Below are 12,599 nucleotides of genomic sequence, written 5' to 3'. Positions count from 1 at the left end.
GGGACGTAAGATGTAAACATAAAATGTTTTTGTACAAATAGCCGCAGTATCCGGTAAGAAACTGCTCCGAAGACAGATCCTTACAAAACTATCAACATCAACACATCGAAACTTACAAAAATTTACAAATGTACATTTTTTTTCCTTTTTGTCTCCGTTGCTGTTGTTGTTCTAATTCAAACATGCACTTTGGTTCGGTAATACAAAATCCTTCAATGTTAGATTGAAAAATAAATAAAAACATATCGAAGTTCAAACTCATTTACAAAAAAAATATAATAATAATAATAATAATTTTACACCAACATGCCTAAGCCTACAATAATGTACCACATTGTCTAACAGATTTACAAGACTCTCTCTGTAAGTGGACCTGTGGGCCGTCAGGGCGTGTAGGCACCGAGCCAACCGCTCTGAACAAGTGATGTTTGAAAATATATTCTTTTTATATGCCTGGAAATTAGCACGTCTTCAAGGTTAGCACATTTTCCTTCCGATGTGGTTAAAATGCGTCTCTTGATTCTGGATTTCTTTTTTGTGGCTCATCCCCTTCACTCCCCCCCCCCCCTCCAAAATAAGGGTACCAGTGGTCCTAAACAGGCACATGGGCACCAAAGCCAAACCGCGTTTTTAATTGTTAAGCTTGTGGAAATGTGTGTGTGTGTGTGTGTGTGTGTGTGTGTGTGTGTGTGTGTGTGTGTGTGTGTGTGTGTGAGCTTGAGCCGGGTTAAAAAGCGTCCCTCGGTTCTGGGTTTCTGTAAGGTGGTTCGTCTGCGGGGTCCGGTGTAGAGTGCCCGCTGGGTGGTGTTTGGGCGCCGCTGGCACCTGAGCTGTGGCAGACGTACCACTCGCTTAAATTCGCGGGCTGGGAGGCTCCCACCGGCTCTGACAACACCGAGGAGCCGCCTGGTTCCCGGCCCAAGTCTGAGGAAGGGGAGACCAGGGAGGGAGTGGACGACTCATAGCCCGAGCTAGGCGGAGGGGACTTGCAGTGCACCTTCATGTGTTTCCTCAGGGAGCTGGGGTGTGTGTAGGACTTATCGCAGCCTCTCACTTTGCAGTTGTAGGGCTTATCGCTGGTGTGGACGTGCGAGTGCTTTTTCCGGTCACTGCTGTTGGCGAAGCGTCTGTCGCAGCCGTCAAATTCACATTTGAAGGGTTTCTCACCTGTTTTTGTGAGACAAGATAAAACACAAATAAGCGAATGAAAGAGTTCAAATGTGAACACGTGATACTCACCCTGAGGCACTAAGCTGCCTTTTCATTAACATACTTTTCCCCCCCTGCATGTCTTCACTTTTATATGAAATGTACAAACAACCTGGTTAAGTGTAACATATGAGAGCACGAGCTGAAAATGAACTATGACCTGTATGAATAGAGCCAAAAATATGTAAAAGTGTGCCAGCTTTTATTATTTCATGTTTATCTTTATAATGCCATTTGATTTTATTTTGGGCATTTACACCCCCCTCCTCCCACTTGCACTATGAAAACAAAAGTTTGCCCGCCTGGACAGCTCCCAGTCTGGTGTAAACATGAGGGCTGAACCCCTACTGTCCTGGGTCTATACCTGGTGTATGCATCCATCAAGGCATCAGTCAAAACAGACAAGCTACGAGCACAGACGTAGCAGGCCTGTAATACCGGCTCAAAAATAATGATGAATCAAAGCACTGCCACCGCCAGGCTTCACCTACTGTGCGATAACGCAGTCTGTGTGTAATTTGAATCCTGCAAACGGTTGTGGACTGGCTCTAATTTTGCGTTTTAATAACAAGTATTTCTACCTGATTATGACAAGGCAAAAAAAAAAAAGACAATCTGAATAAATTACACGGAAATCATCCACTGCTGATTTTTCTCCCCCGATTAAAGCTTTTGAGAATATGTAATTGCCTCTGTCTAATTACACTTGCGGGCTGAATATCAATTTGACCTTCAGCTGTTGGGTTGAGAGAGCCAATCAAGGATATTAGTGTAGTACAAGAAACCGTCGAGGAGCAGACCCCAGGGGCAGCCCCAGTCATAACTACACTTTCGGATAGGTTTTAAACATGATACCAAGGACCAGGCCCCTTGGGAGTCAACACACAGAAATAATTTAGCAGATTTGTACTTAGGTAATGTGAGCAAATTATATGAATAATACATAGGGTGCAAAAATGAAACAGAGGGATATTGCCATGTAGCCACCGATAAAAAAGAAGGGCAAAAGTAATTGTATTAATTTACAAGTCTGACTCGACATTGTCAGGCCTCTTTTCCTTCCTAGTTCCACAGCACGTCACTGGGTGGCAAGCAGCCATGTTGCACCAGTATTTGTTTTTGCAGTTAAATCAGAGATGCTTTAAGCTGCATTGCATGCACACCCATCATTATGCAGGTAGTCAGTCAGCTGTGCAAACCTGCCTGTTAGTAAACTGTTTCAGCCGTCTCCACTTGTAAACTTGTTGCTTGAGCTAAAGAGTACAAAGGCTTAATCGTCCAAAAAGCACGTTTTCTGTATGAACCGGTTACTTTCAGATTGATGAAACACACAGCTACACGTAGCTTACATGATTTTGAAATAACAGCGACAAAAATGAAACACAATAATAATAATATTACTACTAAAAATAATACTAATAACAGATGAAGTGGGTGGCCAAGGCTAAAATAAAAACATCATCTCCACATCATCATCATCATAACCATTATATCTCTTGCTAAAAGTGAAGATGCACCTTTCCAGCTTTGCTGCCAGTCATGTCTGGCAGGACATGCACTGAACTAAACAGGACCTGACGTGGGCCTCAGTCTTTCTGCTGTGGTGTAAACAAGAGGTTGAACCGTCAAACGCCTGAGCGAGCTGTACCATAATCCCCAAACCCAACCTTTGTGAAACTTGCGAGCACTGATGCAACTCATAACAAACAGGTGGCCAGTAGCTGTTGCGTCCTGCTGTATAGGCTATCGAGCAGCAGCGCAGACTGATTAATTGCCACAGGTCTTGAAAGTGCATTATAATGCGTAAAGTTGCGTAAAATAAAATTACAATAAATAAATAAATAAATAATGGAAAATTATCCACAAAAAAGTCACTTCCCTTGCAAGTAGAAAGCGTGCAAACCCCACAGCTGAATTTCAAAATGCGACTTGATAGCTCTATTTTACGATTTACAGTGCATTTTCAACAATCACAGCATTTCCTTCTATGAATATTAAGCCACTGACCTGTGTGCGTCCTTTTGTGAATCTTTAGATTTTCGGATCTTGCGAACACTTTCCCACAACCAGGGAACGGACACGGAAACGGTTTCTCCCCGGTGTGCACTCGAATGTGATTTACAAGTTTGTATTTTGCTTTAAACGGTTTGCCTTCCCTGGGACACTCTTCCCAAAAACATATATGGTTCGCTTGCTCTGGTCCTCCAACGTGCTCTACCGTCACATGCGTTACGAGTTCGTGCATGGTGCTGTAAGTTTTGGAGCAAAGTTTCTTCGGCGAGTGCTCCGGCTCCAGCCACTTGCAAATCAGCTCTTGCTTTATCGGCTGCCTCATGTAGCGGAAAAAGGCACCGGCTCCGTGGTGGTGGTGAGCGCTAAGATTCATGTTCAGATTCAGACCACCGTAGCCATGCAAAGGCGAGGCAGAGAACGGATCAGCCCTGGAGCCTGCCACTTGACTCAAGTGATCAGACCTAACATACATTTCTCCAGGTAGTCCTAACCTTATTTGTCCATTCAGTGTTTGGCCACCCGGTGATCCGCTAGAAGGCTGCTCGTGGTGGAGTCCGGAGAAGAGGGTATGGTTCCCAGCGTCAGGGTGATGACCATAGTGTCCGGGATAGCTACCTGTTGTTGAGACAAACATTCCGTGGTGAGAGGCTGAACCAGCAGTCTGGTCAGTCAGTACTGGCATGGCTTGAGCTGTCAGATCTCTCCGGATGAGGAAATCCCTACCTGCAGATAAAGCCTGGGCCGTGTGAGACATAGAATAGGGGACCGATGTCGCCTGAACCGGGCCAAAAGCTCCCGTTTGACTGGAGACCACTTCACTGTGGCCTGCCATATGATGATTGTGGTGGTGGTGATGGTGGTGGGGATAATGATGGGCTGGGCTGATTTTGAGGGCCGCGGAGTGCCCCATGTGTTCTGGCCCGAATGGACTCGGCCCCAGGCGGGGTTCCGCAGTAATCTCCCCAGGGTGCGAGTGAGCCATTGAGTGTGGATGGCTGCTGAACCCCGGGAAGCCTGTCACGCTCTGAGGGGTATGGTGGTGATGATGGTGATGGTGGTGAGCCCCTGCCAAGTCAACTAATCTCAGCGCCGTGTTCCGTTTGGAAAACGTAGGGTCCATCACGGGGCTTCCCAAAGCATCCACGCTCATTACTTCCTAATTTTAGAATAACTTGACAGCAGGCAAAATAATAATGATGATGACAAATATATTTTAATCGCAATGAAAAAATAAAGAAAAAAAACTTTATAAAGTTAAGTCTATCTGCAGACTACATGGAATCCCATTCGGTTGAGAGGCAGCAGCAGGACGCTTTGATACTGAATAGAGATTCATGGTAGGCGCTGCAGCCCGTGGAGCTAAACAATCACCCTGCGCTCTAATTGGTCAGAGCTCTGTGATTGACGTCACCAGTGACAGTTTCCAACGTGAAGAAAAATGTCTTAGTGACAGCGAGCAGCTACCGCGCATGCGCAGTGCCTCGGGCAACGCTCAGGAAAAAAGGAATAGTTGTTATGCAAAGGTTATTGTACAATAAAAGTCCTAAAAAGTTGATCCCGATATACAGTCGTTTCTCTTTTGTTGCGGCTCACAAAGGCTGTGAGGCTATGAAATAGCAATTTCCCCACTTTGATTATGTCCTTACAAAACAGACTGCTCCGCGAAGAGTGTACATATTGTCGCTGTAAAAGTTGTAAGGATCATAAATAATGCAGTGATATCTTTATTTTGCACTGCAGCGTATCAAGGGCAGCTTTACGCACAAATTACGCGTAAGTTTACGCACGTAAACGATCGATGTCAGCGGAGAAAAACTTGTGCAAAGGACAACTCCACGTGGTAGTTTTAAATAGTCCGGAGTACATACCATTAATATGCGCTTTGATAAATGCACATATTTACATATCCAGCCGTTTGCCCTTCAGCGCATACTACAGAGCTGACTCCGTGCTCTGCCTGGTGGGATCCGTGTGAGTAGGATGTGTGAATAGGGCGAGCTGCGGCCATTGTCCCGAGGAAAAAAATGTAATGGACGGGACCTGTTGTTATGATCCGGGGTAATTTTGCTTTAGACCCAGGACGGTAGCAGATGAGGGTCACAGAAGGTGGTGCCGTCGCAGACTTAAGTTCAAAATAATTCGTTTCTGTAGCCCACTGTAAGTACCGATACAAGCTTATCCTGCAAAGGATAAAACTAACCGTGATTATTTTTCTATCTTTGTTTGAATGCGTAACAGAAAGACAGTAATAGCTACAAATCGTGACAAAACGCCATGCGGTTTTATAAATTATCCTCCAGATGGGTATTTTTTTCTACACGGACTTTGTCTTTTTTAAACCGTCAGCAGACTAAAAGAAATCAAATGGTTAGTTATTACAATGCTGACTAATTTGTTTATATAGCTTCACACGGACTATAATTTTCAGCATGGTTGACTTTTTCGGTGAAACAATCTTGCATGCCGACACTGCAATAATTGTGTTGCAATATCATAACTGTGGAAGTTGTATTAGATTTTTTTTCTCTTGTGACACTGCCATTACTTTGACTTTTCCTTATTTGTTTTTTTACATTTTGGGAGTATGCGTTATATACACCAATTCGACATGTGCGGCTCATTTTTGACTGAAGTTTTATCATCTCTGTTTGCAGGGAAAAAAGATGACTGTGACTTTGTGAAATCCATAAAGTAGTGGTCAATCTGATGTCAGATACGAGGTGTTTTAATAGGTGCTGTTTGTCTTCTACGTGGTTCGTAATTTGTAGAGTCAAGTCTAAAACCCCAAATTATTTTCAGAGTCGCTCGTCAGCATTTCCGTTAATGAGAAAAACAAGTGCACACTATCTGAACTTGTGTTTAAGGGTGACTGAATTCATCATTCTTAGATGTAGTAATTAAAATAAAGCAATTAACCGAATATTAAGTGACTTTTAATCAGCTACCATTTTTGATAAGAGAAAATCAGTTGCAAATCTGTATTACTCTAGGTTATTTCTATGGATTGACTTGTCAAAACCTTTGCTGACAGCGTCATATCCAGCACATTAGAAACTGAGTCAATATTTTGAGACGTGACGGATCCAAAAGATGCTTATTAAATGGCCTTTACGCATGTGGCTCATGAGGCTCACAGCTGCAGCCTTCAGAGGCATCACAGCACCAGCGTAATGCAAAACTTTGAAGTGCTATTTCTGGTCCAAGTTGTGCATGCACTCACTCACTCTTGGAGACAAGTAAGCTAGGGAGCTGTACGAGATCCCAAACCAAAAAGCTGAATAATGCAGCGAGGTCTCATAAAACGTCGCATTTGCTCCTTTGGCTTTCACTTTAAACCCTCAAATAGCTTCTGCTAACAATTTCAATTCTGCGCATGTAATATCATAGCCGATTATTGGCCGTTTCATTAGGATAGCCTATAGCTTTTGCGCATTAAAACTAAATATATTCAATTCATTTTGAGGCACACGGGGAACTTTGAGTGCGTTGCAGTGTCATGTACTACTGCAGCAACTCTAATTTATCTTTGCATGTTTCAATTTTGTATACAATACTCTCAGCTTATCAATGATATGTCATTCTTACCGTTTCCCACCTGTTGAAATATCCCTCCAAAATTTTGTATAGCAGAATATGGGGACACCTAAAAGGGAAAAAAAAAAGGTCGGATCAAGTCGTAGTTCTACTTGTTAAGTTGAGAACAACAAAACTTCCTCTCTTTCCTTGGTCTCCTAAGGCTGACTAGGAGAATGGCTTGTAGAAGCCAGTCTAGTAGCCAAGAAGATATTTTAATGGTTTGTATGGCACGTCTGTGCGTGTGGCTTTGAACTCTAGCAGCCGGAGGTTCCTGCAGAGAGCGCCGCAAATCCCACTTGATAACTTCGACAACCCACAACGTTTTACACACAGGTTGTGCATTGCTGGTCTGCTAAAAAAAAAAATTTAAAAAAAAATTGAGTGAGTCGCGCAAGCTCAGCCAAACCGTGATGGATACATTAGGTATAGTTGTAGATCCAAGTTAAATACTGGCCTATATATTCAAGGTAACCTTTGTGAACGCGGGGTGCTGGTGAGCATGATGTGGAAATCTAAAGCACAGATGTTCCACTGGTGTGCGCTTCAGTGGACGCCGAAACACAGTGTTGAAGTGAAACAGAGCTACAAAACTCGGACTGCGCACAAGAGGAAGAAAACAAAACGTTGTATGGACTCATTTGAAGTGAAACAGATAAAGTGATAATCCCCTGCCTTTCGAGAGAGTGATGACCCCAAATGAACTTCAAATAGCGGTTCCCCTAAGTTTTCCGAATGAAACACATCTAAACCGTGTCTCTCTATACCTGTACCTGGCACACGTGATGACGGGTCCAGGTTAGAACTCTGTCAGGTTCCATGATCTCCTGAATGCTGTCCCACGTGCAATAAATAAGAGAAGTGTCAGATAATAATCATTGAAAGCAGACAAACAGATTGACGCATCTATCAGCCTGAGCGCTTAACTGTACAAAACGTTACCAATTACACAAACAAAAAAAGGGCGTGCTTGGTAATCTGATGGCCATGGCAACAAAGGCAACGTTTGGTTTGTAACCCTTCTGCACTCCGTGGCTGCAAAACGGGCTTCGACTTACTTTCTACGAGGCCAATTGTTGTCTTGTGTTTCCCAACTTTTGTTTTGCTGTTATTCAGCCCTTTAACCAAATTCACAGTCAGCATTCTCACAATATCTGGGATTGATGATGCAAAGAGGCCAATAGAAGTGAGGGCCCTGCACCGTGGATTGTTATTTGGTGAGTGGATGTTATTGGGGGGAAAGGGGCTCCGCCAATGAACGAGAAGCTCCGGAGCCACGTGACTACCCCCCTCCTCTCCCATTCATCAGGGCTGGACTGTGTTGTCTTTTCAATTCATTTATCTGCAGGAATGATTGCGACTATCAGTCTAGAGCTCACCGCCTGACTGAGGAGGTGAAAGTTGCGCCACAGGAAGATAAACCGCAAAAGACAATATTGCATGTATACATGATTTTGCGTGTGCATCGGATGAGCGGTATAGGGGGATTCCTCGCGTCTTAAAAAGTAAACAGAAATTCGGTGGATTTGAGAGTTTGCTCAGTGTAGAGGTCCAAGAGATACAGAGAGGGGGAGGAAGAATATCTGCGCGTGGTTTTTTGATTTCTGCTCTCAGTCGTCTCAGCGAGTCTAGACTGAAGATGCTCCTGGACGCAGGACCGCAGTATCCCACCATAGGAGTCACTACTTTCGGCTCCTCACGGCATCACTCAACAGGCGAAGTCACAGAGAGAGAAGTAGCGTTGGGGATAAATCCGTTCGCGGATGGGATGGGTGCCTTCAAAATAAACCACAGCTCCCACGATATTGGCTCCGGACAGACGGCGTTTTCTTCCCAGGCGCCCGGCTACGCAGCAGCTGCCTTGGGACACCATCACCACCCGACCCACGTTGGCTCTTACTCCACGGCGGCTTTCAACTCCACCAGGGACTTTCTCTTCAGAAATCGGGGTTTTGGGGATGCCACCGGGGCGCAGCACAGTCTGTTTGCCTCCGGAAGTTTCGCAGGGCCACATGGACACTCAGATGCAGCCGGGCACCTGCTCTTCCCAGGGCTCCACGAGCAAGCAGCAAGCCATGCCTCTTCCAACGTGGTCAACAGCCAGATGCGGCTGGGCTTCTCGGGGGACATGTACGGACGGGCCGACCAGTATGGCCACGTTACGAGCCCCAGGTCTGACCACTATGCGTCAACCCAGCTGCACGGCTATGGCCCCATGAACATGAATATGGCTGCACATCACGGAGCAGGGGCCTTCTTTCGATACATGAGGCAGCCGATCAAACAAGAGCTTATCTGCAAGTGGATCGAACCGGAACAGCTGACGAATCCCAAAAAGTCGTGCAACAAAACTTTTAGCACGATGCACGAGCTTGTGACCCATCTAACGGTGGAGCATGTGGGAGGACCAGAGCAGACGAACCACATTTGCTTCTGGGAGGACTGCTCCAGAGAAGGAAAGCCATTCAAAGCCAAATACAAACTTGTAAATCATATCAGAGTACACACCGGTGAAAAGCCCTTTCCGTGTCCGTTCCCCGGCTGTGGCAAAGTATTTGCTCGATCGGAAAATCTAAAAATACACAAAAGGACTCACACCGGTAAGATCCGCACAGATTGACCTTTTTTTTTCTTAGTGCCAAAATCAGTGCTGAGAATGCCTCATCCAAAATATGCATGCAATCAGGATTATTATTTATAAGGCAGCTGCAGTATCTTCACTGACATTTGACTCAGTGCAGCTGTCGACAGAAAATATTTTATAGGCTTTTCTTTTTGCTTCCCCAGATTTTCTATTTTCTATTACATTTAAAATAATATTTAAATTCAAATTGATATTATTTATGCACATCTAAATGCGCTGATTCAAATGTATTTACAGTAGATAATTATTGCAAGGCAATCCAATCCAAATGACTATTAAAAAATATATAAATCTTTACTCTGGTTACTGTTTTACATCTTCAATTATGTAAAGTCAAAATAAAAATGTGTAATAATAATGTTAAAGCCCCATCGGTGTCAAACACTATATTGTTATTTTTCTTGCTTCGTTTAGGTGAGAAGCCTTTTAAATGTGAGTTTGAAGGCTGCGACAGGCGGTTTGCAAACAGCAGTGACCGCAAGAAACACATGCACGTCCACACATCGGACAAGCCCTATCTCTGCAAAATGTGCGACAAGTCATACACACACCCCAGCTCCCTCCGAAAACACATGAAGGTAAAACCCGTTTTATTATTATTATTATTGTATTTTTTTTGTATTCCTGCAATGTTTATCTGTGTGCAAGTGCAATTCACAGACTGTTTTTTTTTGCTGCTTTCAATGTGTGACTGGAAACCAGGATACAAAATATTTCTTTATTTGTATGATTTTATTCTAACAGGATGTCCCAGTTTTTCCCCCCTCCTTTTTTTTCCTTCAGTGTAGTAACAGAAACACAAGTTAATTTGTCTTGACACTTTCTTTCTTTAACCGACAAATCAGATTAAGATCTTAATGGGAATAATTATGTTTTGGGTATGCTTTTTTTGTTTCTTTTTTTTGTGTGTTTTTTAGAATTCTGCACATGTCCCCCAACAGTCAGATTAGGACTTTTAATTTGTTTTGATGAGGTTCTTATGTTCTGTGTTTGATCAAAAGCAAAAACGAAAACAAAAACCCCCACGGTGCACCACGATTCTCAAAACACGTTTCTCATTACTCGCAGGTCCACGAATCCAACAATGCAGGATCGCAGCCATCTCCAGCGGCCAGTTCAGGGTACGAGTCGTCGACACCTCCCACCATAGTATCACCGTCCACAGAGAACCAGAGCAGCAGCTCCATATCACCAGCAGCCTCAGCAGTACACCACACAACCAGCCACAGCACGCTGTCGTCAAATTTCAATGAATGGTACGTGTAAATATTTTTGAAAAAGAAAAAGAAAGCAAGGGGAAAAAAGACTGCAGAAATAAAGAAATAAATAAAACTGCTTGGAATCAAAGACTTTATCAAGTCAGCCAGTGAAACGAGGACTGAAAAAAACACGGGAGGCCCAAACGATCAATAAAAGGCTGCCTTAATGTCAGTGAAAGAGAATGCATGGACATAAAGGAGGCAAGGACAGCCACCTACTTAAACTTTTCCCCCCTAAATATTTCTTTGAGTCTTTATTTTTACTGAGAGACTGCTCAAAAAAAAAAAAGGAAGAAGAGAGAGATCTCAAAAAGCATGCTATCTGCGGGTAGAGGCCTGAATTTTTGTACATAAGGATTTCACCAAGTTGAAAAAAAATGTAATATTTTATTTTGTAAATAGTTCTATCACAGTTTAAGGGAATTTGTGAAAAATGTGGTCCCTAGATATATGGAAAAATGAGATGGTTTTAAGAATACTGCGATGAATAGACTTCATTGAAAAGAATGTTATAGTTGTGTACCAAATGTGAATTATTCAGTATTACTACAGTCTACACGTCGACTTAACCGACTCTTAGTATTAATGTGCTTTTGTAGCCTATTCAGTGCAACATTTTCGTCCAAGGTCCAGTTTGAGTAGCACAGTATCATTGTTGTTATTTAATGTCATGTCGATAAATCGTGTAGTGAAAGCCTGAAATTCCGTGTCAATCTGTTTATGTAGTGATAATTATAAAATCTCTGTCAATTGCTTTGTCTGAAAGGAAGTATTATGTAAGTAGCTCAATTTTCCATATTTATCCGCATGTAAAGGACCGGTAACATGTTAGAAATGATCGGTATTTATGGAGAAATGCGCTCGTATGTAAAATTTAGTTTACAAAAACAACAAAAAAAATGTTTGGATACATTTCGTACTATATTAAAGGATTAAAAAAATACAAGAATGCAATGCGTTGGAGGTTATTGGTTTCATTAGTGTTTGAGGTTGATCTCAACATGAGTGCTGTGTTAAACTAATGGGTTCTTTTTATAGGATGCATCACCAAAACAGACCCCCTTTTTTCCACCACGATAATCCATTTAGTACAGTTCCGATGGAAGAATAATTGCATGGTTAGTTGCACAAATAATTTTAACTCTTTATGTGTTTGCGTATATGTGTGTGGGTGTGTGTGTGTGTGTGGGGGGGGGGTACTTTTGCAGTAGGCGCGTATGTGTGTGTTTGTGTGTAGATATATATACGTGTGTGAGGCACCAGCTCAGTCTGAACGTAAAGGCTTGCCGTGTTTTAAACATGCTGTCACAACTTTTCCTGCCAGTCGATAATAAGTAAATTCACTCCCCAGTCTGCATCTTCTGTTTATCCAAAATTAACATCCAACACTTTGCCCTCCAGTAATGTGCAAATTAAATCGATTAATCACGGCGGTTGTTCCTCGGTGTAAAACCGGATTTTTTCCCCCCCTCTTGCCTTACTTAATTGTTCGGGAATCTAATTTTCCAATCTAATTTTTCTTTCCTGCGTTTTGTCGGATTTCATAGATTTAGGGAGAGTTGGTGTATTAGTCTGGCCCCTCATTGTTCCTGGCTGCAGCTTGCTTGACCGCCCCATTAGGCAGAGATCACATCAGCAGCCGCCACTGATCATGGTTAACACTGGCAGTGTGTGCACGGAGCCACGATCTGTCAGTCTGCACCCTCGTAAAGGCTTGTCGCACATGCCCGAAAAGAGCCACACAGCAAATTTAACGTCCCAAAAGGAAAAAAAAATGTACACATAGCAGCAGAGGAAACGCGTGCGTGTGCTCGTGCATGCTCGTCTATAGCGGCAAAAAATAAATAAATAAAACTAAAATAAAATAAAAAAAACTAAAAACGACTCCCACCATCTTAGAT

General features: G+C 43.1%; 2 protein-coding genes across 3 annotated transcripts; one reads left to right on the top strand and one right to left on the bottom strand.

The window, feature by feature from the left end:
- Window positions 1–668: 668 nt before the first annotated feature.
- Window positions 669–4,532, bottom strand: zic4 (zic family member 4). Of its 2 annotated transcripts, XM_005722723.2 has the most exons (3): window positions 3,946–4,532; window positions 3,217–3,837; window positions 669–1,167 (listed from the first exon to the last, which is right to left on the bottom strand). In XM_005722723.2, exons 1-3 carry the CDS (start codon window positions 4,370–4,372, stop codon window positions 728–730), a joined length of 1,488 nt encoding a protein of 495 aa, XP_005722780.1. In that variant the 5' UTR covers window positions 4,373–4,532; the 3' UTR covers window positions 669–727. The 2 variants fall into 2 exon arrangements, with proteins under 2 accessions (XP_005722780.1, XP_005722779.1); XM_005722722.2 differs by having other exon boundaries at window positions 3,217–4,532.
- A 3,617-nt stretch (window positions 4,533–8,149) lies between these two features.
- On the top strand, window positions 8,150–11,651 carry zic1 (zic family member 1 (odd-paired homolog, Drosophila)). The gene is made up of 3 exons (XM_005722721.1): window positions 8,150–9,395; window positions 9,854–10,017; window positions 10,508–11,651. The coding sequence occupies exons 1-3, from the start codon at window positions 8,435–8,437 to the stop codon at window positions 10,703–10,705; spliced, it is 1,323 nt and encodes a 440-aa protein (XP_005722778.1). The 5' UTR covers window positions 8,150–8,434; the 3' UTR covers window positions 10,706–11,651.
- Window positions 11,652–12,599: the final 948 nt, after the last annotated feature.

This window comes from Pundamilia nyererei, unplaced genomic scaffold (assembly GCF_000239375.1).
Source record: "Pundamilia nyererei isolate P.nyererei 1_Seehausen unplaced genomic scaffold, PunNye1.0 scaffold00007, whole genome shotgun sequence".
NCBI classification, from domain to species: domain Eukaryota; kingdom Metazoa; phylum Chordata; class Actinopteri; order Cichliformes; family Cichlidae; genus Pundamilia; species Pundamilia nyererei.
This window is presented reverse-complemented; position numbering and strand designations above follow the sequence as displayed.